The sequence below is a fragment of the Aotus nancymaae genome, unplaced genomic scaffold (assembly GCF_030222135.1).
Source record: "Aotus nancymaae isolate 86718 unplaced genomic scaffold, 86718_ANA_hifiasm-v0.15.2.pri h1tg000059l, whole genome shotgun sequence".
Classification (NCBI taxonomy): domain Eukaryota; kingdom Metazoa; phylum Chordata; class Mammalia; order Primates; family Aotidae; genus Aotus; species Aotus nancymaae.
This window is the reverse complement of record NW_026988473.1, coordinates 54,832,880-54,859,339: the sequence shown is the minus strand read 5'-3', so window position 1 is coordinate 54,859,339 and position 26,460 is coordinate 54,832,880. Positions and strand designations below refer to the sequence as shown.

The 26,460-nt window shown below is 37.9% G+C and overlaps 3 protein-coding genes across 3 annotated transcripts; 2 read left to right on the top strand and 1 right to left on the bottom strand.

Annotated features, from left to right (window-relative positions):
- Positions 1-1,417: 1,417 nt before the first annotated feature.
- On the top strand, positions 1,418-2,509 carry LOC105720353 (olfactory receptor 51F2). The gene has a single exon (XM_012456821.2). It carries the CDS (start codon positions 1,476-1,478, stop codon positions 2,424-2,426), a length of 951 nt encoding a protein of 316 aa, XP_012312244.2. The 5' UTR covers positions 1,418-1,475; the 3' UTR covers positions 2,427-2,509.
- A 9,419-nt stretch (positions 2,510-11,928) lies between these two features.
- On the top strand, positions 11,929-12,870 carry LOC135270214 (olfactory receptor 51A7-like). Its single transcript, XM_064365572.1, has one exon. It carries the CDS (start codon positions 11,929-11,931, stop codon positions 12,868-12,870), a length of 942 nt encoding a protein of 313 aa, XP_064221642.1.
- An 8,309-nt stretch (positions 12,871-21,179) lies between these two features.
- On the bottom strand, positions 21,180-22,151 carry LOC105720345 (olfactory receptor 51S1). Its single transcript, XM_012456812.2, has one exon. It carries the CDS (start codon positions 22,149-22,151, stop codon positions 21,180-21,182), a length of 972 nt encoding a protein of 323 aa, XP_012312235.2.
- Positions 22,152-26,460: the final 4,309 nt, after the last annotated feature.

Genomic DNA, 26,460 nt, shown 5'->3' with positions numbered 1-26,460 from the left:
GGCCTCAACTGAATTTGACAGCTCCATTTTGGTGTTATTTTCCATAATGGATATAGCCTGGATACCTGATTTTCTTGGCCCTTTGCATACAGGAACTCTCAATATTACTACTTTCTAGAGAAGCCTAAAGAGCTTCCTATCTGCACAATTTATATGGAATTAACATTTGACACATCAGACTCCACTCCAAAGATGCCACACTGACTATAATATGTCTCTTTGAAATCATATACCTGGAGCCTTTGTCAGACTGGTTTAGAAATTCCTTTATGCATTCCTCAGCTTTGTTGAGTGAAGACATTGAGGTTAGACATGCAGGTTTCATCCTGAGTTCTTCTACTGCCTAACTGCATAATTTGGGGCAAATTTCTTAATCAACATAAACATCAGTTTCTTCATATGTATATTAGGCATAAGAAATTTATTTTCTTTGCTGAATAATTATAATGATTGGATCATATTATGGATATGAAGATAATTGTGTCTGGCATATGGCACATGTTCAAGAAATGCTGGCTATTGTGGTTTTTTGAATTTTGATAGTAGCATGTGGTATCATTTATCGTAGTGTAGTGTTTAATTTATCGTAGTAAAGTTATGGCAAGGTTTGCCTCTTTTCCTCGATTCTTCCCTTCTTCCTTCTTTTTTCCTCCTAGTCTTCCTCCTCCTCTTCCCCCTTGTACTCCTACCTGCCTCCATCTTCACTAGTCTTTCTTTTTCTCCTCCTTCTCCTCCTCCTCTGTCATCTTTGTCTCTCTTTTTTCTACATGGCCTTTGATCCAACTTTCTTACATTTGTGATTTCTCAACATTTAGGCTATGCTTTATAAAGATAACATTGGGTGATTAATTGCTTAGTCTTAGTTTGCTCATCTGCAAAATTCATGTACTATCTATCTCCAAGAGTTGGTGTATGGATGAAATTATATAATGCATATAAAATGTCAACAAAACAGGGAGCTCCCAACAAATGGCATCTACACTTATTTTTCTTAAGGTTTTGTGTTTTGGACCACCCTATTATCACATATATGGGTCTGTGTGTCCCAGGGATGTTTTTGGCATTCTTCTGGATATTTTCCAAGGAAATCTAATAATATTAACATTTCAAATGTGACTTAGTTTGCTCAACGTTTTATCTAGAATCAAAACTTGTTTTCAACAAGTACTAGAAACGAGATTTCTCAAAATATTGTTTAGTTATTTTACTGGGGATTTATATTGACAGACATGACTTAATTGTAATGTTTATTGCTATTAAAAAGAATTATAGGCTTAATATACTTAAGAAAATTTGATGTGGCACAGTTCAGGGAATTCTCTTTTCTCAATAAATGTGAAACACTGACAGACTGGGAGAGAAGTGTGCAGCTCTGGGAAACTAAAAAAAAATCAAAGTTCTTTGGAAATTAGAAATGTATGTATTATGTGTTATGTTAAATTACTGAAACTTCCCTGTCTTCTCAGTTCTTCCTTATGTCCGTCCTCAATAATACCAATGTGCAGCCTCTGACCTTCCTCCTGACGGGCATTCCAGGTCTGAAAGCCGCCCAGTTCTGGATCTCCATCCCTTTTTGTCTCCTGTATGCTGTTGCCCTCTCTGGAAATAGCATGATCATGTTTGTGGTCCTCAGTGAACATAGCCTCCACCAGCCTATGTACTATTTCCTCTCTATGCTTTCAGCCACAGACCTGAGCTTGTCCCTGTGTACACTTTCTACTACCCTTGGTGTCTTTTGGTTTGAAGCCCAAGAAATCAACATAAATGCCTGCATTGCCCAGATGTTCTTTCTCCATGGATTTACTTTCATGGAGTCTGGGGTTCTACTGGCCATGGCCTTTGATCGTTTTGTGGCCATCTGTGACCCACTGAGATACACTACCATCCTTACCAATGCTCGAATTGCCAAGATTGGGATGAGCATGTTGATAAGAAATGTTGCCGTCATGTTGCCAGTTGTGCTCTTCATCAAGAGGTTGTCCTTCTGCGGTTCTATGGTCCTTTCACATTCTTACTGCTACCATGTTGATCTCATCCAACTCTCTTGCACAGACAATCGGATCAACAGCATCCTCGGTCTGTTTGCACTCTTCTCCACTGCAGGGTTTGACTGCCCTTGCATCCTGCTCTCCTATATCTTGATAATTCGATCTGTCCTCAGAATTGCTTCCTCAGAGGAGCGGCACAAAGCCTTCAACACCTGCATATCTCACATCAGTGCTGTTGCCATCTTCTACATCCCTCTCATCAGCTTGTCTCTTGTCCATCGCTATGGCCATTCAGCACCTCCATTTGTCCACACCATCATGGCCAACGTCTTTCTGCTAATCCCTCCTGTGCTCAACCCTATTATCTACAGTGTGAAGACTAAGCAGATTCAAAAGGCCATTATCAAAGTCTTAATGCAGAAGCAGCTCCAAATCTAATCATCAGCTATCTCTAATTAGAGATAAAGCCATTTTTGAATAAGTGCTTTGATAGAATGGGGTAATCATCCCAAAGTGCCCACCCATGCCTCCAACAGTCCAAATTAAGCAACATATAGGTTATATGACATTTAGTCAATTTCTTTGTCAATAAATCCATGTCATTGCCAACTAAATTATGATTTTATTTTCAATATAAAGTGAAGAAATGTATATAAACAACATTTATATTTGTAAGCAGCATGAAAGCTACATAATATATTAATTCAGACTGTGTACAATTATAAAAGTTCACATTTAATGTGAGAAACTTTCTAAAAAAGTCAGTTGTTATTTTCTGAATGACACACAGAAAGCACTTTACTTAGTTTCTTTTGTCGAAACTCTTGATTATTTGCAAGATTCCAAAATAGACATTCTATAGAGTGGATCCTAAAATATGCATCAATGGAATTCCATATTGGGTCTTACGTAGATGGAGTTATTTTGCCCTTTATTATGAGCAGGGGCTGTCTAACGTAAATACAAGATACTGCATTATTTGCTCAGCATCGGGTACTGCTGCTGTTAGCTAAAGAGTTAAAAGTTGGTAATTGTATTGTTAACATTCTAGGAGTAAGGATAACACTATTTTTCAATTTTTTTTTTTTTTTTTTTTAACCAATATTAGCCTTGGTATAAGAGAACTTGTACTTTTGACTTATGTTTATCTCTATCTCTGATTTTATGACTCCATTTATAAGCTCACTGGTCTAGCAATGGCAGAGCAAAGGCTGGCTGATATCCATACATAGATACTTTATAGCTGGTTATTGAATCTCTCCTCTTGATTGAATACTCTCTAGTGAATATTAACATGTGACACATAACTTTTCATCCTTTTTGTCTACTTCAATATACACATCACATGCAGACCTTCTTGTTTTGTTTGTTTGTTTTTGTTTTGAGACCGAGTCTTGCTTTGTGACCAGGCTGGAGTGCAGTGGCACAATCTTGGCTCACTGCAACCTCCACCTCCCGGGTTCAAGCAATTCCCCTGCCTCAGCATTCCAAGAAGCTCAGACTACAGGCATGTGCCACCATGCCTGGCTAGTTTCTTCTATTTAGCAGATATGGTTTTTCATCATGCTGGCCTGGATTGTTTCAATCTCCTGACTGCGTGATCCACCTGCCTCAGCATCCCAAAGTGCTGGGATTACAGGTGTGAGCCATCACGCCCAGCCCACATGCTGACTTTTTTTTATCTCTCTTCTAACAAAGTTGCTAGTTCCATCTGCTGACAAATTATCCAAGCCTTTCAGCAAAGTTCACTAGTCAATGTATATCCACAGACTTCAGACAACTTCTCTTCCAAACACAGTTAACCAAGAGTGCTACTCACAACTCTGCCCTTTGGAAGTGTTTTCCTTCACCACTCTTCTTTATGCCATCCAAATGTAGGGCTGCTGTGCCACTGCATACAATTTTTGGGTAGCATCAAATTGTTTACCAATCTATTCATGAACCAAGCCTGAATATTTTCTTCCTTTACCAGAAACTTATCAGAAACCCCCAGTGAGGCCATGGATGTGAATTAATGAAGAGACATCCATACAACAGTGATAAGTGCCATAGGATTCTGGGCCAACTATTCACATAAATTATTTGCGCTTTTTGACCTTGTACATCATTATCCCTGTAATAATTGTTCAAATATCTCAGATAGAATAACAACATAGCATTCCCATTGCTAAGTATATTATCTTCAATTATATGATTAAGCACTGAAGAATAACCACAAGTAAAGCTGAAAAATTACACTGGGCTGACTATGAGATAAATGTTGTTCATAACCCTATTAATCAGTCTCGATAATCTTACGTTAACCAGAAGAGCGTGATGATGTGTTTGAATGCCCAAACTCTTTAAGGACTCTAAGATATAACGTTAGATAACCTATATCTAATAGTCCTTAAAGAATTTGGGCATTCTTCTTTGTTTATGAACAGTTATATTTGTAAGTGATCTTAGGTTGTTTGGGGGAAAATCTGGATAATTTTTATTACATATGGGCAGCAGCATTGTGAGGCACTTCATGGGGGAGACAAAGACTCATATTCAATTAATGGGCACTATATACATGAAGTGACTTAAATATTTAAACAGGTTAAGGGATCATGATTTCCCAGTATATGGCTGATGTCAGCCTGGTGCTTAGAAGTTCTCGATCATAAATGTCCATTGAGTACACCCTAGAAGAATGTTCATTTAGCTTGTCTCCAGGAAGACTATCATATATTGCAACATATCACTATGGGTCCTGTCACTCTGATAGCCATTCTAGCCTTTCTACCCTCTATAAAAATTATACCCTCTTATATGATTGTTAACTACTGCCATGTGGTCTCAGAATTCCTTCATTCTTGTTAATAGGAAGCCCATTTCCACAGAAGCATCTTTCATTGTTAAGTGTAGCCTAAAGAGCACAGCAACTGCTAACCTTTAAAATTATCCAGACTTCCTCTTATGAATGTATTTTTTGTTTTCTCTGTAAAGAAATATGTTCTCTTTCCTCATGGAGAAAATAATCGTGTGGTAAATTCTCTTCTCATGTGATAAATCGATTCTAACACGTCCACTTCCGTGATATTTCCATAGCCTACATTTTTGCCAAGAATATTTGGCATCTCCACCTAATTTTCTGTGGTCATCATCATATCTAATCTTGACAACCATCTCAGTAGTGCTTCGGCACAGTTTCCAGGTATTCTTGATATAATATTGTACCTAAAATCACGGATCAGTGCCTCAATGTCAATAAACTTTTCTCTGTGTCAATTAATGTTCATACCACCACCTACTTCCACTGCTGCCTGGATCTAACACCTTTAAGATCCACTCTTCTCATTTGATTCCAGTTAGTCCAGTTAGGTAGGTTCTGCAATGCCTTCAATAAATAAGCTATTTTCTCCAAAAAATGTTAATAACAATTCTCTTTTCAGGCTTTGCTGAGACCTGACTGGCTATTATTTTTGGCTGGAATGAGAAATGATAGGGCAGTTCTTTCGGAGGAAAGGTATCAGTTGTGAGGCATCGTACTCAGGTTTGGTTTGTATAAGGTCTCCAGACAGTAATAAATGAATTGTGTTTGAAAAGTAAGAAGAGATCTGATTCTGCTGGCATGAAATATTGAAAAGTTTCAAGATATGAAGACTTACTCACTCAAATGTCAACATTCCAGGAATGAGGATCTCATCATTTTCCCCGTTATTGTATTTCTAGTCTTTTTCAAGGTTTTTGACTTTATCATAGAAGATCTGTCAAACCTGAGCATCCAGTCTGCCTTGTAGCTCTGCCACCCTTTTCGTTAAATTCTTTGCCTGGTTTTTACAGCTATCTAATCTATGTCTGAATGAGATAAAGGTTTCTGTCAGTGTTCCTACAGAGAACCTTTGATTTTTGTGGCATACCTGGCATTGTCAGTTGGATGTTCCAATCTGATTAGTTCTTATTTCAAGGTTTCTGAGGCAGATAATGAAATCAGTCAGTTCCATAATCGTTAGATGTTTTAGGTAAAATTGGAAGACTCAATTCAAGATTCTTAGTCTTGGGAGCTGGAAAGATTGATTTCTATAGGAGTATAATTCATTTCCATGTGTGACTCTGCCTGGGGTGGCTCCAGTCTGCCTTCTCTGGATGAGTTGAGTGACTACCTTGCTAGAAGACTAGTCCTGTGGGACCCCTGATATGCACACACGTATTCAGGGCTAAGGAGAAGATGTAGAAGAAGCTATCTCTGTTGCAGCGCTGGCCTATTGTGCCTATGGTTTCAGGTTATGCCATTGTTGTTTCTGTGGAGATCTAAAGAACAAGTTCAGTGGTGAAATGCTGAAGAAAGCTGTGCACTGCTGGAACGGAGACCTGGAGGAACTATAAAGAGTCAAGCAATAAAGAAAAGTCATGATTTGTAGGCGTCTGGCTGGCAAACCACAATAAAACCAGGAAGAGAAAAACCTCTTTTCCTTTTAGTGTACCTCCACTACCCTCTACTGACAAATCTTAACATTGTTCCAGCTGGCAAAACGTTACAATCTCATCATCACAGAGCAGGTAAAAAGGAGTTTAGAGTCGAGAAATGGCACATTCATAATAATCCAGACATCATTATGGGTGACTATTGCCCAATTCTGCAGGGCCACCTTTAAAGTCCTATCAAATATGTCTCAGAATACTCGGCCCAGAAAAAAGAAAGACAGAAACAATTTATCCACTGGATCCTATTTCCCATCACTCAAAGTCTACCTCGTGAGTCCTTAATTCCCCCCTATTTCTGGGTTGTACATGCATGAATACCCAGTGAGTACATGTAGATATTTCATCACTCAGCGTCAGTGTTGGGGCAAGAAACAAGAGGTGCATGGTATGGGCCTAGTTTGAGATGTCTTCAGATTCTTTCTGTGTAAAGACAGTCAATGACTGATGGGTCTGATTGTTGCAACAGTGATTGGAAAATGAGGCTAAAAGATTTGCGGTGATGCACTAGAAGTAGCAAATTCACAGGGTCAACTCAAGTCTTGATGTTCTATCGAGGAGCGCTTGTAGGTTCACAGAAAATGCAGTCACCTAAGAATGAGATATGAGCCATCTCTTCTGCTGTACTGAAAATCTATCCTTGTTCTATTTTGTTATTGTTTTTGGAGCAAGTTCTGTTACTTAATCCCATAAATCAATTAAAATTGTATGCTTACCAACTTGTTTCCTTTCTCTTAAACCCCAAATAGAGAAGAGAACTGATCCAGAAAAGGGCATCCATGGGCCAAGTCTTTTAGAAAAGATGGGGATAGCTCCAGGGCAATGGAGAAAGTGCTGTGAGCACATAAAGTATACATAAGTGGTCTCAGGAAGGCTGCTGAGAGAAAAATCCCTTTGCAGGGAATATTTATTATTACTAAGGTTACACCCTTTCATGTTAAAATGGTGATATTAACAAAAATATCGTCATTATTTATTTATTGTTGTTAACAATAAATAAAAAGGAGAAGTAAGGTAAAGCAGAAATGGAAGAGGAAGAGCTAGAGCAGCAAGTTAAATCAGAGGAAAAAAATCGAAGGAAGATAATAGATTTTGTTTCATCCTTCTTCCTAAAAATTATCTAAATTTAGCCTTTCTGAGATAAGAGTTCTCACTGTTTTGCTCCCTGAAAAAACACAACAAAACAAAAACAAACTTGTAATTTTTTTCCCTGGTTCTGGTTGTTTTTTTGACCTGGTGACCCTGTAGCCTATTCTGGATCTGGAGACCAATGAAGTTTCCACTCAAAATGATGTAGATACACGTCAGGAAGTAATGAAAGGATGTACCATAAGGCAAACATGATACATATTATTCTACTATGATTCTGGGCTGATACTGCTGGAAAAGATACATCAACATTACAAACTTGCACTGCTTTTCGTAACATTATTAGAAACTTGCACTGCTTTTCGTAATACTCTAGTTAAAATACACATTTTTTTGAATGTGAAAAATCAAATTGAATTATGTCTCCTATTTTTGCATAAGAATAGGAATGTGAGGAAGTATTGCTCTTTGATTGTTGAAGCCATTGTAGTAGAGGTGCTTATTACCTGCTCAAAACCGCTCTAGGTTTAAGCTCAAGGTTTTCTGGAAGTTTATATCTGAAAGTTTCTGAAAGCTTTTTATATTTATTATCCTGCTCACTGACTTGATCCATAGTTGTCCTGTAAACTATAAGCTCAATAAAAGCAATGCATCTATTTTGGTCATCTGTGTTTCTCAGTAGTTGGACACAATACATTGTTCATAATAGGTCATCAAGAAATACACATCAAATAAATGAATGATGATGGCAATAGATACGCTGTTTGTGGTAAGTAACATAAGAATTGATGGGAAAAAGGAATAAAATTTACTTGTATTATCTATTTTAGAAAGGAGGGGGAGTATTTTTTTTTTTAATCAGGAAAGGTATTTTCCTAATGGGTGGAGGTTCAAATAAAGATTGAAGTTTGAATGAACACAAGGTCACGGCTCCTTTAGGATTATCTTCTGTAACTAGGAGAATCTAACCAGGTCTGCAATGTTCTCTTGGTTCCACACTTATGTGCCCCCTTTTCTGGGCATTCATTATCTTTTCATGACAACTGCATTTTTTCCCTTTACAGATGCCAGAGCAATACGTTGAGAAACCTAGGCTGGATATATTGGCTAGAATTAGAGTAGGCCTTCAGGGTTATTTTGTTCTGGTGCAATAATGATAAAGAGGACCATTCCAAAGGATATTCAGTATCCCTTTTGTCTGTCATCCTCAGAAACCAGTTCTAAATATATTCAGTGCCTAACAAATCTGGTTTCAGTCACCCATCTGCCCAGAGGGCTAGTGCTGTGTCTACCCAAGTCTAGTGAAGCCTTGATATAGGGGACCTAAGGCTTTAGGAAAATAATGCAGTGTTAAACTAGGACTGACATTTTCTTGAAGGCAGAATATTAGGTGTCATAATCCTGACTGTATTTATATTGGCATGATCTTGCAGTAAAAGGCTACTAAATACCAAAAAATTCTGACCTTAAGTAGGGTTCACAGCTTTATCAAAGCTCCACATATTACCAAACCTTCAGAGGTGTTAAGCCAACAAGGCCCTGTTGTAGAATAAGGCTGCTAGTTTATTGGCTTCTTTTCTCCAGTTTTCTGCCTGTCCTAACTGATGACTACAGCCCCCAACTCTATCACATCACCTCTTGTATTAACCTGAAGATGAAGTCATCATTGTCGGCTATCTAAGTTCGTTCATTTATCTGATACACTTTGTTTTAGGCCAATAGTACTTGGCTAGATCTTATTTTCTATTTTCTTTGTCTGAAAATCATATGCCCCTTCACAACATGCCAGAAGAATTATAAAACTTGTTTATTTCTAATTTTCAAAGGTAGCGGGCTGAACAGTTTCTCTTCTGAACTTAAGGGTCTGAGATATTAAGCATGCTGTGGCCCTGGGCATTACTTTTTGTTTTGTGAGAGTAAGTGCCTTCAGGGACCAATGCATGTGAAAGGGCTAGATATAAGACAATGAGGAACAAAGGAGTCTATGATAGAGACTTTGTCACTTACTTAAAGCCATCACATTAAAAATATATTTAGACATTGTGATGACCCAAAAGAACACATTTGTGGACAGGATTGCACCTCAAGTCTGCCTGTCTCTGACCTCTGCGACTGGCTTATGTTGAGTCTTTTAAGGTATACACTGAATCTCAGATAGAGCCATTGCTGGATTTGGGCTGTCTTTACTAATGCCTTAGAGTGACTGTCCCCAAAGCCTGCACCTGTCATGGGAACAGGATCCCATCAGTTAAAGCCATCACTGTGATTCAGAGCCTGCTCACTTAGGAGAGTTTGTTATTGACAGGATTGATGAGAAAAATCAAAGCAAAATCAAAACAAAAGTTATTGTTTCCAGGGGAATAGGTGTCTCTTAATTCTCAAGAGGATGTTCCTCTGCTAAGGAAGAGTATGAGGATATAAACAAAGGTGCAGATTCCAGACAGAGTGCTAGAATAAAGAAGGTGCAGAAGTTGTCGGATTTGAAGGCTTTCTATTCTTGGTTTGGAATAAGGTACCTAGAAGCCTGGTAGGTGTTCTGGTGAACGTAACTGAATTTCCTTAGAATGATTTTATCTTTCCCAGGGAAAATACTGTAGTTTACAGAGACAAACCTTATGTCTTTCAGAGGAATGGAGGTAAAAATGTTTCATGGTTTGTTCAACCTAGGAGATCAAGTTACAGTTTGGGCAAGGTTTATGGCTAAAAAGATGAGTGTCCACATGTAGCATGGGGCACTTACTTGTATTTGCATGATGAATACAGTTGGATAAAACAATGTTGTCAATACTAAACTTATTTATTGAGTTACCTGAGTTAGGGTGGAAGCTTGTCAAGAAAGGCCTCAGGCATGAAACTTGGGAATGGCCCATTTTGAGGGGATTCATTGAAGGGAGATGGATGTTGTGTTACCACTTTTGTCTCACTGTCAGAATTCTGCTCCTCTGACAAGGACACGCTGTTAGCCACACTATTGGAGTTTTTTAGTCTACAGCTCTTGAAAGGAAAGTTACCCAAAGTGTCAGTAATGCTGCCACCAGGAGTATGAGCAGGATCAAACCCGAATTCCAGAGACAGACAACTGCACTGGTCGCCAATCTGAAGGGCAAACACAGAGAAGCCAAGTGCAATAGAAAATAGTCTGTGGACAGAGAAAGACAAGAGCTGTGATCATTCTGAGCCGGGCCAGTAGCAGTTGCTCTGTAAGGTGGTGAGTACTTTAAACACATACAAATGGCAGCTGTGCTACGTGATGCATGGCAAGGAAGCATTGGTCACATATACCAGTAAGCCTGCCTCATAGTTCCTAACTGGGTCAACATGAGGCAAAGGTCCTTAAAACGTTTTGCAGCATACAAAATAGCTACTATTTCCCCTTTTCTTCACTACTTTTTATTTCTACCCAAAACTTTCTAGTTTTTCTAGCTGGATGCAAACTCCTCTTCATCTACCCTTGCCAAACATGCTCAGAGACTTTCCATGAAGGACAAATGCTCACACATGGCCCTCTTCTCTGTATCACTTAAGATGGTCTCTTGCTTCCACCAGCCACCTAAGTTGTGAGAGCTGGGTCAGAGGAATCCTTCCTCTTCTGCTCACTGAGGTGCTGTCATTACTCACACCGCCCTGCTTCAGGCTACTGTCGAGATCTGGCAAATGGCATTTGCTACCAGGTTTGAAGATCTCTCTGAGGTTTTGGGCTTTTTTCTGTGAATGCTCAAAAAGTAAATCATTTTATAATGTATATAATTTTCAGGCACATATATTCTCTACTACATATGCTTTTTATTCTCTTGTTTTTTATTTTAGTAATATCCCTTAAAAATAGAAAAATCTCACATGTTGTAGAAAAAAGGCCATGGGCTGAGTTTAACTCTGCATTATAGTTTGCCAGCCTCTGTGGTAGACCAATTATATGTATTTTCACAGACATGTACCAAGATCAATAACATAAGATTCAGGCCTCCCTTAAGTGCTGTTACTACAGTACAAATCTGTGGTTTGTGTGAGTACATGACCATTGACACACCCGTGATATTAGATTGTAACAGGTTCCACTTAGTTTAATTGAAATAAAAATCTCAAAAAGTGAGGGTTTCAAAATAAAGGGTATCAAAGCACCTTCTTTCTAACTAGAAAATTATTCAGAGATATATCAGGGAATAAAGATAGAAAAACAACATAAAGGTTTTAAATGAATCCTGTGGTGAATCTATTTAAATATTTTCCATCGTTTTCTTTATGCAGGGAAATGTATATACCCTTCTTGACACCCAAGATAGAGCTATATTTAATTTGACTAACAAATTAATTTAAATATATTCAGAAAATACAACTAAAATTTTTTGTCTATTATGCATCTTACTTTAGACCCAGAAGTAGATATGCTAGTGACTGCTCTGTGATGTTTCTGCTCAATACCTCAGAAATTGAAGTCTCCACATTCCTATTGATTGGGATACCAGGACTTGAGCATGCACACATTTGGATCTCTATCCCCATCTGCCTTATGTACCTCACGGCCATCCTGGGCAACTGCATCATCCTATTTGTCATCAGAACAGAGCATTCCCTGCAAGAGCCCATGTACTATTTCCTCTCCATGCTGGCCCTGTCTGACCTGGGCCTGTCTTTCTCCTCCCTACCCACTATGTTGAGAATCTTCTTGTTCAACAACATGGGGATTTCTGCTGATGCATGCATTGCCCAGGAATTCTTCATCCATGGATTCACAGACATGGAGTCTTCAGTTCTCCTAATCATGTCCTTTGATCGCTTCGTAGCCATTCGCAACCCCTTAAGATATAGCTCTATTCTCACCAGCTTCAGGGTTTTGCAAATTGGACTGGCATTTGCTATTAAAAGCATTCTCCTAGTGCTACCCCTTCCTTTTACTTTAAAGAGACTCAGATACTGTAATAAACGCCTTTTATCCCACTCTTACTGCCTACACCAGGACGTAATGAAGCTGGCCTGCTCTGACAATAGGGTTAACTTTTACTATGGTCTGTTTGTTGCCCTCTGCATGATGTCAGACAGTGTTTTTATTGCTATCTCCTATGTATTCATCCTGAAGACCGTGTTGGGTATTGCATCCCACGGGGAGCGGCTCAAAGCTCTTAATACCTGTGTGTCTCACATCTGTGCTGTACTCATATTCTATGTGCCCATCATCACCTTGGCTACCATGCATCGCTTTGCCATGCATAAATCCCCTTTAGCTATGATTCTGATAGCAGATGCATTCTTGCTGGTACCACCCTTGATGAATCCCATTGTATACTGTGTAAAAACTCGGCAGATTAGAGTGAAGGTCCTGGAAAAATTGGCTCTGAAGTCTAAATGATGGGGCAAAGGTGTAAGTTACATTTTTTTCCACAATACCTTTTCTTAGGAGAAGAACAGTGTTTCATCCAAATAGGAAATGGTTCTATTTACTTCACAGTCTTTAAATTAGCATTAATTAATTAATTGGTCAATCAACTAATCCCTAATGAGCATTAATATACCACAGCTTTTCTACTTTTGAATAAGAAAAGGCTTATATTTCATAAACATGTTATGAATTTTTTTTTGTTCTTTGGGTGATTGATAACATCAATTCTCAGACACAAGAAGGATGAGTAAAAGTCTTGAGAATTTTCTAATAAGAAGTTAAGAAAAATATCCCTGAACTGTGGCTGGGAGAACCCTACAAAATTCTGGGACTATTTAACATCTTGGTATTGACCTCTTATTTTATTTTCATTGCGATTTACATTAAACTCTTTATACAGTGTCTGAGTTTGTCTAAGTATGTTCTCTACTTTGCTACTCAAAGTGTGGTCTGCTGATTGGCAGTGATAACATTACCTAGAAAGTTGTTAAAATTGCTGCAGAAGATCTTGTCCTGCTGCAAGCTTGCTGAGCTGGAATCTGCATTTTAGCGAGATCTCGGGTGACTGGCATGTAGGTTAGTGTTTGAGGAACACTTTTCTCGGGTGATGGGAAAGGGGAACCTACAGATCATATCATTTGCTGAAGCAAATTTTGGTGGAAGTCAATTTGGAGAGGAAGTTATAGAAGCCGTGGCACTTGGCAGCATTTATAGTAAAGAAAAGGGGCTGAAACCTTGGTGCTCCATGGTTGCAAGTCCCTTGTATTTCTACCATGATGCATATATATCTATCACCAACTGTATTTAAATTTCCACAGGACAAGAGCTGAAAATTACTCAACTTTAACTCTCCCGACAACAAAGTACTCTGTCAATGATATGTGCTTGGTAGATCTATTAATATATCAGTTTGAACTAAGAAAATAGTCTAAAGAAAAAGAGGTAGCATCCTGAAGCCAGATCCTCAGGTTTTTCTGGGGTGAAAATTCTAGGGTGCATCGGTGCAGTCATCATCTAGGCTTAATACAGCACTCTCTCCTCTGCACACCTCATAGTAAGAAGTTAACATTGCAGATACATAAGGAGGTTTTGTGAGACATGGGGATTCTTCCCTTGATGCTGCATTCTGAATTGAGGGGAGCCGCATATTACTGTTCATCAATAATGACAGCACAGAATCTGCACCACTGTGGCCAACCACACACCCAAATAACTTTAATACCTGAGCTTCCCTAGATTCACCCTCACTTTATGGCATTGTAAATGGAGCCAGACCAAAGGGCTCCAGTGATCTCCTAATGAGAAAGGGCCAGCAAGGAAACTTTAGGAGTCACTAGGACTGTGCGATCCTTATTTAGTACATCAGGGTCCAAGGTTGCTCCTAAAGAATAAGATACAGTGTAAGTCCAAGCTGATAGTTTAGAAGATAACTCACAGAAGAAGGAGTAAATAAACACCATCAGGGTTATATGTCTTCTAAACTTTACTGTGATAGCTCAGTCCTGCCAGGGAGGAGATGAAATAAATGGAAAAACAAGGGACTCAGTCAGGAGCAGGTCCTCTGGTTTCAGCTCTGCCATTTCCTGGCTATGCAGTATTAAGAAATTACTTTCTATGTATTATGATATATTGTATTATGATATATTTCACATATACTTTAAAATTAAGAACATAATTATTTATCCATACATTACAGGGATTAAATAAGTTAATATGTTTAAAAGCTATAAGATCTCAATATGGTCTTCAGACATGTTTGTTTGGACATGGCAGTGTTTGGATGATTTTGTATTAATAGATATCTATACATAAATTATCTTAGATATGGAAAAACATGGAAATACTAGACCTATATTCCCACATGGAAACATTCAAATATTCAATAGGCAACCCCCGAGAATTTGTTAGCCTCTTAGTTCATAAAGATCCCACTACTCACAGTGTGAATATGTACTTGTTCTATAAATTTATATTATTTCCTTGCCTCCTCTAGACATTTGAAGTTATGATCCCTGATATGAATTCTCAATCTCCTCCTTCCCCACACCCTCTCTCTCTCCCTCTCTTTCTCTCTGACACACACACACACACACACACACACACACAATATTATATTCTGGTTTCTCTCCTGGAGAGCTTTGTTTAGCAGGTAGACCAACCCAGAGATCTGGCTTTTGCAAGGCTTCTCCTGATCTGCAGTTCCATCCACCTCCTGTGTATCACTCCTACCCTTTGTTTATAATTGTAAATATATTTGCTAATACTTTCTCCCCTCTTTGTGCTGTTAAGAAAAACCTTTTCCCCCAAACTTAGAGTGAAGTTAATGTGATTTGCAGAGGGAGAATAGTATCCTAGACAGGGCAGGGATATTAATAAAAACCACTATATACTTGAAGGTTTTGACAGAATTAGTGTGGATTTGGCCAGTGTGCAGGAGGGAGTAAGGAAAAGGAGAGAGCAATTGAGGTTCTGCTGTGAAAGAGAGACAGTTCCTCTCTGTTAGCAGAGTAATCAACACATGGAGGCAGCCGGAGTGTTGGCTTTCAGTTCAATACCTACCACTGACTTATAAAGGACCATTCAAAGCTGGTTTCCACAGGCCAATGTTGCAGTTTTCTGTGTATAAAATGAGATGGGGGGAGGAGATTTTAAAAACTTCCAGCTGCAAAGCTCTTTATTCTGATTAATCATGAATACAAAGTTTAAATAGAGTTACTGTTATTTTTTATTATAATTCCAAATCATTTATTTAATATGTCTATGTTTGTGCATTATGATACAGATGTTTTACTTCAAGATAAGAACTGCTTTATTTATAATAGCAACAAAAGACATAATTTATAAAATACATATAAATATATTTAACTTAAGCAAATAATTTTATTGGAAAACATAGAAAAAGCTGTTAATCAATGAAACACCTATCATATACTCTTTCATGTGAAAACTTATCATTCATGTTTATTTTCTTACATTTAATCTATAAATATGATTTAATTCCCCCTAGAAATTCAAAGCATTTGTTTGTTTTGTGAGATGGGGTTTGATTTATATCTCACATTATGTAAATCACACTATGAAGCTATAATAAATAAATGATATGTCATCATTCATAAAAAGATCTGCAAAGCAAAATGCATACACCCACACAAGCTCCTGACCACCAGAGATTTTTTTGTTGATATACAGCAAAAGTGAACTAAGAGTGTTAGTACACAGTTAGTGTATATATGTATACATACAGATATACATTGTATATTCTATATACATACAATATTCTATATACATATAATTTATAATATGATACACATAGTATTTTATTTCAGTGAGAAAAGGAATGTATTTAACAGGTGATTCAGCTATTAGTAACTATCCACCTTAATTAATATAAATTTGGACTTCCAACACAAAAAAACTTCTAAATAAAAACTACTGTAACAATTTTAGAAAAAAGTATAAGAGATTGTGCATTGAATACTTGGTATCCAAGGCTTTTTTTTTTTCTTTTTTTTTTTGAGATAGAGTCTCGCTGTGTCACCCAGCCTGGAGTGCAGTGGCATGATCTTGGCTCACTGCAACTGTCACCTCCTGAGTTCAAGCCATTCTCCTGCCTTAGCCTCTCAAGTATCTGGGACTACAGGCACGTGCCACCATGCCTGGCTAATTGTTTTGTATTTAGTAGAGATGGGGTTTCACCACATTGGCCAGGCTGGTCTCAAACTCCTGATCTCATGATCCGCCCACCTTGGCCTCCCAAAGTACTGGGATTACAGGCCCGGCCAAAGACATCTTTTTATTTTATTTTATTTATTTATTTTATTACAGTTTAGGTTCTGGGGTACATGTGCAGAACGTGTAGGTTCGTTACATAGGTATAGATGTACCATGGTGGTTTGCTGCATCCATCACCCCGTCATCTACATTAGGTATTTCTCCTAATGCTATCCTTCTCCTACTCACCCACCCCCCGATATCCCTCATCTAGCCCCCCAACCCCCGACTGGCCCCAGTGTATGATGTTGGCCTCCCTGTGTCCATGTGTTCTCATTGTGATACACCCACTTATGACTGAGACACCTTTTTAAAGCAATATATCAAACAGAAAAAATATAAACAAATTTAGATTTGTTTATATAAAACTGTCTGTATTTGTTTGAGAATTGATTGACAAGCAAAGTCAAAGACAAATACAGATTGGGAAAGGCATACAACAAAAATGTTACGGAAATATTTATTTATTTATTAGATTGGTGCAAACGTAATTGCAGTTTTTGCCATTAAAGTAATGGCAAAACAGCAATTACGTTTGTACCAACCTAATATTTATTTATTTTTGAGACAAGGTCTTGTTCTGTTGTCCATGTGGGAGTGCAGTGGCGAAACCAAGGCTCACTGCAGCCTCAACCTCCTTGGCTTGAGTGAATCTGTCACTTCAGTCTCCCTAGTAGCTGGGACTATAAGCATGTGCCACCATGACTGGCTATTTTTTGTTCTTTAAATTTTTGAAGAGATGAAATATTCCTATGTGGGCCAGGCTGGTCTTAAACTCCTGTACTTAAGCAATTATCTTGCCTCAGCTTTCCAAAGTGTTGGGATTACAGGTGTGACCCACCCACTTATATTTAAAATATAAACAACCCAATAGAAAAATGGATGAAGTTTGGATCCAAGAAGACCGAATAGGAACAGCTCTGGATTGCAGTTCCCAGCGAAAATGCAGAGGGACAAAGATAACAAAAGAAGAAACTGGCAGCAACCCTTACTGCAGCCGCTGCAGATGATCCCCAGGCAAGCAGGGTCTGGAGTGGACCTCCAGCAGCAGTCCTACAGCAGAGGGGCTGTTAGAAGGAAAACTAAGAAACAGAAAGAAATAACTTGATCATCAACAAAAAGGACATCCAGAGACCCCATCCAAAAGTCACCAACTACAAAGACCACAGGTAGATAAATCCACAAAGATGGGAAGAAACCAGCACAAAAAGGATGAAAGCACCCAAAACCAGAACTCCTCTCCTCCTCCAAGGGATCACAACTCCTCACCAGCAAGGGAACAAAGCTGGATGGAGAATGAGTCTGAAGAATTGACAGAAACAGGCTCCGGAAGGCGAGTAATAACAAACTTCTCTGGGCTAAAAGAACATGTTCTAACACAACGTGGTTCTGAGAAGAATGTATATTCTGTGGATTTGGGGTGGAGATTTCTGTAGATGTCTATTAGATCTGCTTGGTCCAGATCTGAGTTCAAGTCCTGGATATCCTTGTTAATTTTCTGTCTCATTGATCTGTCTAATATTACAGTGGAGTGTTCAAGTCTCCCACTATTATTGTGTGGGAGTCTATGTCTCTTTGTAGGCCATTAAGAACTTGCTTTATGTACCTGGGTGCTCCTGTATTGGGTGGGTATATATTTATGATCATTAGCTCTTCTTGATGCATTGATCCTTTTACCATTATGTAATGCCCTTCTTTGTCTCTTGAACTTTGTTGGTTTAAAGTCCATTTTATCAGAGACTAGGATTGCAACTCCTACTTTTTCTTGCTCTCCATTTGCTTGATAAATCTTCCTCCATCCCTTTATTTTGAGCCTATGTGTGTCATTGCACATGAGATGGATTTCCTGAATACAGCACACTGATGGGTCTTGACTTTTTATCCAATTTGCCAGTGTGTGTCTTTTGATTGGGGCATTTAGCCCATTTACATTTAAGGTTAATATTGTTATGTGTGAATTTGACCCTGTCATTTTGATGCTAGCTGGATGTTTTGCCATTAGTTGACGGATTTTTTTCATTGTGTCGATGGCCCATATACACCATAGAATACTATGCAGCCATAAAAAATGATGAGTTTGTGTACTTTGTAGGGACATGGATGAATCTGGAAACCATAATTCTCAGCAAACTGACACAAGAACAGAAAATCAAACACCACATGTTCTCACTCATAGGCAGGTGTTGAACAGTGAGAACACATGGACACAGGGAGGGGAGCATCACACACTGGGGTCTGTTGGGGGGGGAAGGGAGGGACAGTGGGTGGTGGTTCAGAGGTCGGGGAGGGATCACGTGAGGAGAAGTGCCAGATGTAGGTGACGGGGGGATGGAGGCAGCAAACCACATTGCCCTGTGTGTACCTATGCAACAATCCTGCATGATCTGCACACGTACCCCAGAATCTAAAGTACAATAAAGAAAAAGAAAAAAAAAGAAAATATATTACATATACACAATGGAGTACTATTCAGCCATAAAATGAATGAGATCCTGTCATTCACAACAACATGGGTGAAATTAGAGTTCATTATATTGAGTGAAATATGCCAGTCACAGAAAAACAAACATTGCCTGTTCTCACTTATTTGTGGAATCTAAATATAAAAACAATTGTGCTCATAGACATAGAGAATAGGATGTTTACCAGAGGCTGGGAAGGGTAGCAGGAACCTGGGGGAAAGGCAAGCATAGTTAATGGGTATAAAAAAATAGAAAGAATGAATAAGACCTACTATTTGATAGCACAATAGAGTGACTATAGTCAATAATAATTTAATCATACATTTTAAGATATCTAAAAGAATGTAATTAGATTGTTTATAACACAAAGGATAACTGCTTGAGGGGATGGATACCTGATTCTTCATGATGTGATTATTTTACATTGCATGCCCAGATCAAAACATCTCATGTACCCCATAAATATATACACCTACTATGTACCCACAAAAATAAAAATATATATATTTTAAAGTTAGTCAATTATTGTGCTACAACAATTGTGCTCCTCATAATATGCCCATAATTAATTGCATTGGCATCAAAAAATGAATTAACCACGTTCAGAGAATAAATCTGTAATTACTCTGTTAGTTAACTTTTGCTGTAACCAACTACAAAATCTCAGATGCTTACAACTACAGCATTTGTTATAATGCTCGCTGGTTAGTAGGTTGGCAGAGAACCTCTTGGTCTAGGCTGCTTTGACTTGCTGGCTTTGCTTTAGTTCTCCAGGTAACAGGCACTGGCTCCAGGCTGTGAATTTGGCTCAGGTTTGCACCATGTATCTCCTTCTGGAAACCACATTCAAGGGGAAGTACCTATTAGGGAAGCACTACCCTAGTACAAGAAATCAAACCTTGCAGCAAAATCACACTGAACTTCTTGCTTTTATCACATCCACTAACATCCTCTTGACCAAAACAAGTCATGAGGACCACACTGACCAGAGAAAATCATGTGCTGAAAGTCAGAGTGAAGCTAAACACAATGGGTCCACTTTGTCCCTCCTGATGTGGATGTGAATGAATACTGCTGCTACTAAGAAGTAAAGAATTGAGACCGATAATTCCAAATGGCACTTGAAAGATTCCATTTATGTAAAACATTGTAAGTGTTCACTAAATAGGTAATTATAGTTAGGTTTGGGAGATACAATTTAAGATTATTCTTACTTATTCTATTTTTTTCTGAAATAGGCAAAAATTTTAAAAGTTAAATTAAATTTTATTTTAAACTGACAATAATTATGCATATTCATAGTGATGTTTTGATGCATATCATGTATAGTGATCAGATCAGGGTAATTAGCATATTTATAGTCTCATACATTTCTCATTTCTTTGTGTTGAGAACATTCAATATACATATATATTCAAAAAGTATGCTAACATTTTAAAAACTAAATGAAGAATGAAAAAAATTATATTCTCTCTTTGTTTTCCTGGCCTGATCAGAGTTTAATAGCCTATCTCTTGGTGTGAAAAATCTAAATGAGAGACTTACTTGCATTTTCCTCGTTTATCTAATTTCTAAGGATTGGTTAGAATTCTTACTTCTTAAGGAATTACGATACCAATGGAAGATCTATCTAGTTGAGAGAATGTTTCTGTCTTATTTTTCCTTTGCTACGTAGATGATTAACTCTTCTAGCTTTATCCGGTATTAAGGTATAGATATAGTGACAGGATTAACAACAATAAAATAACAATAGGCACACACTTGGATGGTTGTGACAAGATCTGGACTCTGGCCCTTCCTGGACATGACCCACCCATTGGCACAGGCCATTGATATGTAACGTGCCAGTGGGTGGGTCATGTCCATTCTTTGGGGCTTGTAAGCTGTCATCAATATACACAGGCATACTTCCAGGGACAGGAAACTACATCCACATATATGCACTTCTGTGTACGTGAATGATCATTTCATGCCTGGTGAGCTGAGTTCTCACAGAAACTTTAGCATCAGGAGGCCTCTACCACCAAACATGAAGGGACATCCTCCTCACTGAGCACAATCCACCTTCCTGGGCTGCAACCTGTTGAGTATTCTCTCTCTAATCTCCTTCATCTTGACACTATAGAGAATAGGGTTTATCAATGGAGGAAGCAGGAAATGGATATAGGAGAGAAGAGTACGAGTATGCTGAGTGATTGGCAGCTCAAGACGATTAATCAGTGCCAGGAGGATCATAGGGAAATAGAAGAGGAGCACGGCAGAGAGGTGGGCAGCACAGGTTTGACCAGCCTTCCAGCGATCCTCCTTGGACTCCACACCTTGCAACACCTTGCCAATCAGGCCATAGGAGAAGAAAATAAGCAGGGGGTCCAAACCCATGGCTGAAAGAACCACAAATAGGCTGTAGGCTGCACCCCAAGCTCCTGGGCAGGCCAAACGGGCCACATCTGGATGCAAGCAGTAAGAATGGGTTAGGACCTGTGGGCGGCAGTAGGGCATGTGGGTCAGCACAAATGGCAGGGGCAGATGGAGACCCAGGCATCGAAGGACAATGGCCAGGCTGATTTTGCTAATTACGCTATTGGTGAGGAGTGCTGAGTAGTGGAGAGGTCGGCAGATGGCCAGTGCCCGATCAATGGACATGGCAAGCAAGACAGAGGACTCCATGACAGAAAAGACATGAACAAAAAACATCTGTAGAAGGCAGACTGAGGCAGGGACAGTATGAGCACCAGCAAAGGCAAGGCCCAGCAGTGTGGGCATCAGGGCAGTGAGCAAGCCAATATCAGACACACTAAGCAAGAAGAGGAAGAAGTGCATTGGGCGGTGCAGGGTGTGCTCCAGTGCAATGATCCAGAGGATAGTACCATTGCCCAGTGCGGAGAGAAGGTAGACAGCAATGAGGGGCATTGTCCACCAGGAGGGTGCACTTGACAGGCCTGGCATGCCCACTAGCAGGAAGGTGGGGGCCATTGAAGTGCTGCTATTGGGGGCTGCTTGGGTGGGTAATGTTGACATAGTTCAGGATTCCACGTTGAACTCTGGAACCTGAAAAATGATTAGAAAGGTTTACTTAAGTGCCTGCTAAATTTGCATAAAACTTTCCAAAATAGCCTGCTTCTTCCCTCCTCTGACTCATGCACACACACACACGCACATACACATTTCCTCCCTATGCACACACCCACCCTAATAGTATTTGCCGCATTCACTCCTTGCCCTTGAGGTTTTTCTATAGCTGTCCTCATAGCTCTGTGGTTCTGTTTCTTTCCTAAATTGTTTTCACATTTTTTTTACCTTCTGTCTGCCTGTAGTGTTATCCTAATTTTTCTCCTCCCTTTATGACAAACATTTAAGGAAACAGTCTATTTACTCATATTTTTTTCCCTTCACAACTCCAGACAATCTGACTTCTAGAATGCCTTAATATATTTACATTTTGGTGCACTTTAATTGTTCTTATTAAGCCACTAGTTACTTCTTCATTTGTAAATTAAGGGGCATTTATTTTTTCTAAGGTTGATTTATTTCTTAATGAGCTTTGGCTATTATGGATCCATTTTTTACTTTTTTTAAAAAAATCTGTCTTTCAGAATTAAGCCTTTAATTCACCTTGCTGTGTCCTTATGATTTATACATTAGTATTTAAAATTTTTATTTTATTGAAATGTAATAATCATACATATTTTAGGGGAGTGCATGTGGTATTTTGTTACATGAACAGAATGTGAAATGATAAAGTCAGGGTATTTAGGACATCCATCGCCTTGAGTAATTATAATTTTTATAAGTTAGAAACATTTCAAGTTCTGTCTACTAGCTATTTTGAGATGTACAATACATTGTTGTTAACTATAATCATCCTACTTGCCTATTGAACATTAGAACTTATTTCTTCTATATAAGTGTATGCTTACATTTTTTTTTTTTGCTTAAGCAACAGAAATATATTTATTGTCTTACAATTCTGGAGACTGGAGTCTGAGATCAAGGTGTTGGACTGGTTAGTTTCTGGTGAGGTCCCTTTTCTTGGCTTGTAAATTGTCACCTGACTTGCATATGGCAGGGAGGAAGAGTGATGGAGCAGAGAGAGAGAAAGAGAGAGAATGAGAACAATCTCTCTGGTGTCTCCTTTATAAGGGGACTATTAAAGGGTCCTGACTTTGCGACCTAATTCCTCTCAATGGCTCCAACTTCCTATATACTGGGGGTTAGAATCTCAACATATAAATTTGGGGGGAGGCACAAATATTCAGTCCATTCAATATCTGAATGAGGTAGAAAAGGTTTTCACAAATAAGCAATATCACAAATTATTTGAAACATTTTAGTATAAATCTATTCTCATAACTTTGGTATGCATTGCAATTTATAAGCCTTTTGTTTAATGTAACAACAAATTAGAATGTTGAAAGTTGACTTTGGGTAAATATTTAATTTTTCACACAAGAAAAATTTACTCCTGGCTCCATTTTCTCCAGTTATTTTCATCCTATAATTTAAGTACGCAATATTTGCTCTTCCCATTATCTTTGCTTTAAATCTTATTTTGGCTACCGTTTTTTTTAATAATGGTGAAAGTCATAGCACCACAGTCCCTACGTCATTCCTAAATATGCCTCCTTGCAGTCACTCATTGCTTGTTTTATAGATGACAGAAAGAGTCGTGTAGTTGGTCTTTCTGTTTTCACTCTGATCCATCTTAAACTTACTACAAACACAACAGTTAAATTCTCCTTCCCTTTTTCCTTCTCCTTTTTTTTCTTACCTTTTTTCCTCCTTTATCATTCTTCCATTATTTTTTAAAAGAATTATCTTTTTAAAAAAGTTACATGGGATACAACTTTATTATTTTTCCTAATTATTTGCATTTCCACTCTGAAAATAGGATATATAACCAACTTTACTTGTGATCATAAGAATTGCTTTGGCTATCAAAATGTAAGAAAAAGAGGTGTATGTCTACGTAGAAATTTATAGAGAGGAATCCAGAAGTGAATGCATGCAAAGGGCTTTTATGCTTCCATTTTTGAGGGATCTTTACTTGGACCTACTCCTTTTCCTCCATGGTCTTATCTACTCTCAGGACATCAACTCAAGTCTACAAACTGATAAATCACTAGTATATAATTCACAGATCATTGTAGGTTCATCTCACCTTTGATGTTCCATGCAATTTAAATTCAAATAATCCAAAGCAGATCTTAAACTGATAAATCACTAGTATATAATTCACAGATCATTGTAGGTTCATCTCACCTTGGATGTTCCATGCAATTTAAATTCAAATAATCCAAAGCAGATCTTAACAGACACATCTTAATGTCTCTTTGAGACGCCTCAGTTAGGAAACAGTGAAGAGGAATTTACGTCAACAGCAAAACCAATAAGACACTCCTTGGTTCTCTAAGTCAGTTGCGGGTGCCACCATTCATCAATTTTTCAAAATAAAAACCTGAGAATTAGCCTCTCCTCACATGTAATATCCAAATATTATTTATAATTTCAACAAGAAGGAATGGGTACACAACATAGTGATATCTTCTTCCCTGTCCAAATGCCCAGAAAGGTTGAAACTGAAATTCTGGATAGAAAGACCATGAAAATCGGAATCTAAAGAAAAGTAAAATAAAAACTTGTCAGGTTATGTTTTCAGGGGAATGATACAGATACAAGTTAATCCTAAACATTTATTAAAAGAATTCCAAATACATATGTTAAAAAATATTACATTAAAATTTTCAATAAAATGTGATAACTTATCAGCTAAAAAGGAAGATAAATACAACAAAAGCTTAATCAATCCCACAGACTTTTAAAAAGGAATAAATAGAAACAGACATTCATTTCCTGTGTGATGGAGTGAGGAGGCTAACATATCCGCTCCCCTACAAAGCGGATATTAACCTGGCAGGCTATCAATAACATCTATTTTGGCACTCTGGAAATCTGTTAGAGATATAAACTTGTTTATTGAAATGACTGAATTTTGGAACATACCAGCCACGTGCCTGGCATTTTGGCCAAGTCTGCTTCATTCTGCTGCCTCCTGCTCTATCAGTAGCGGTCAGATAAGGAAACCCCACAGTTTTGTTCTTGCACCCTGAGGCAGCTTCTGTGATTTGGAGTTCTGTCAGTTAGCATGGCAATTTTGGTGGCAAGCAAATAGGGAGGGCCAGCAGCTCCATTACCCTGAGATTCTAGTCCTCTTTGGGGCAATGTGTCTACCAGTAGACTAGCAGGGGATTTAACACAGAGTTCTGGCTGAAAAATAAAACCATGATGGTAACTGGAATCCATAGGAAGAAATTAAGAGTACTGGACATAATAAATATATGGGTAAATATGAAGGAGTCTATACACATGTTTTACTTAATTTTCCCTAAATTTCCTTAACAGGCATGGATTATATGAACAAATAATTATAATACTGTATTGTTGAGTAAATTGTATATATTACATATGTGTATGTCTGCATATGTATCCATATATATTATGATAATAGCTCAACAAGAGGGAGGAATTAAAAATGTATTAAAACAAAACTTCTGAATTTTACTGGAATTAAGTTAATATTATTCTGAAGTAAATTATATAGTAATGTACATATTGTATTTATAGAGAAACCGTTAATATAACTAAAAAAAAATCAAGAGATGAATTGAAATGGTTCACCAAAAACACTTACTTACCACAAATGAATGCAATGAAAGAGCAGAGGAACAAAAAAAGACTCAAAACTAACAGAAAACAAATAGCAAAATGACAGGCGAAATTCCAACAAATAATAACAAAGTGAATAGACTAAGCATGCCTTACAAAAGGCACATTGTTATGTAGAATAAAAAAGCAAGTTATAACTATATTCTGTATACAAGAGACATACCATAGATTCAAAGGAGTAAATAGTTGAAAGTAAGAAAGTAGAAAATTATATACCCCACAAAAATACATGAGAGATGGAGTGGCTATACCAATATCAGACATAATAGACTTCAAGGTAGGAAATATGAAACCAAGGAGAATATTTCATGATGAAACATGGTCAATATTAGGAAGATATAACAGTTATAAATGCATATACAAAGAACACTAGATCCCTAAAATACATGAACCCAAATTCACAAAATTCAAGAGAGAGATAAGCAATTCATCAATAATAGTTGAAACTTTTAATATTCCAAACTCAATAATTGATAAAACAATTGGACAAAAAATACATAAGGAAACAGAAATCTTCTGAAAAACACCATGAGCCAGAAATGACATTTATATAATACTCTCCACAATAACAGACTACATATTCTTTTCAAACATATATAGGATT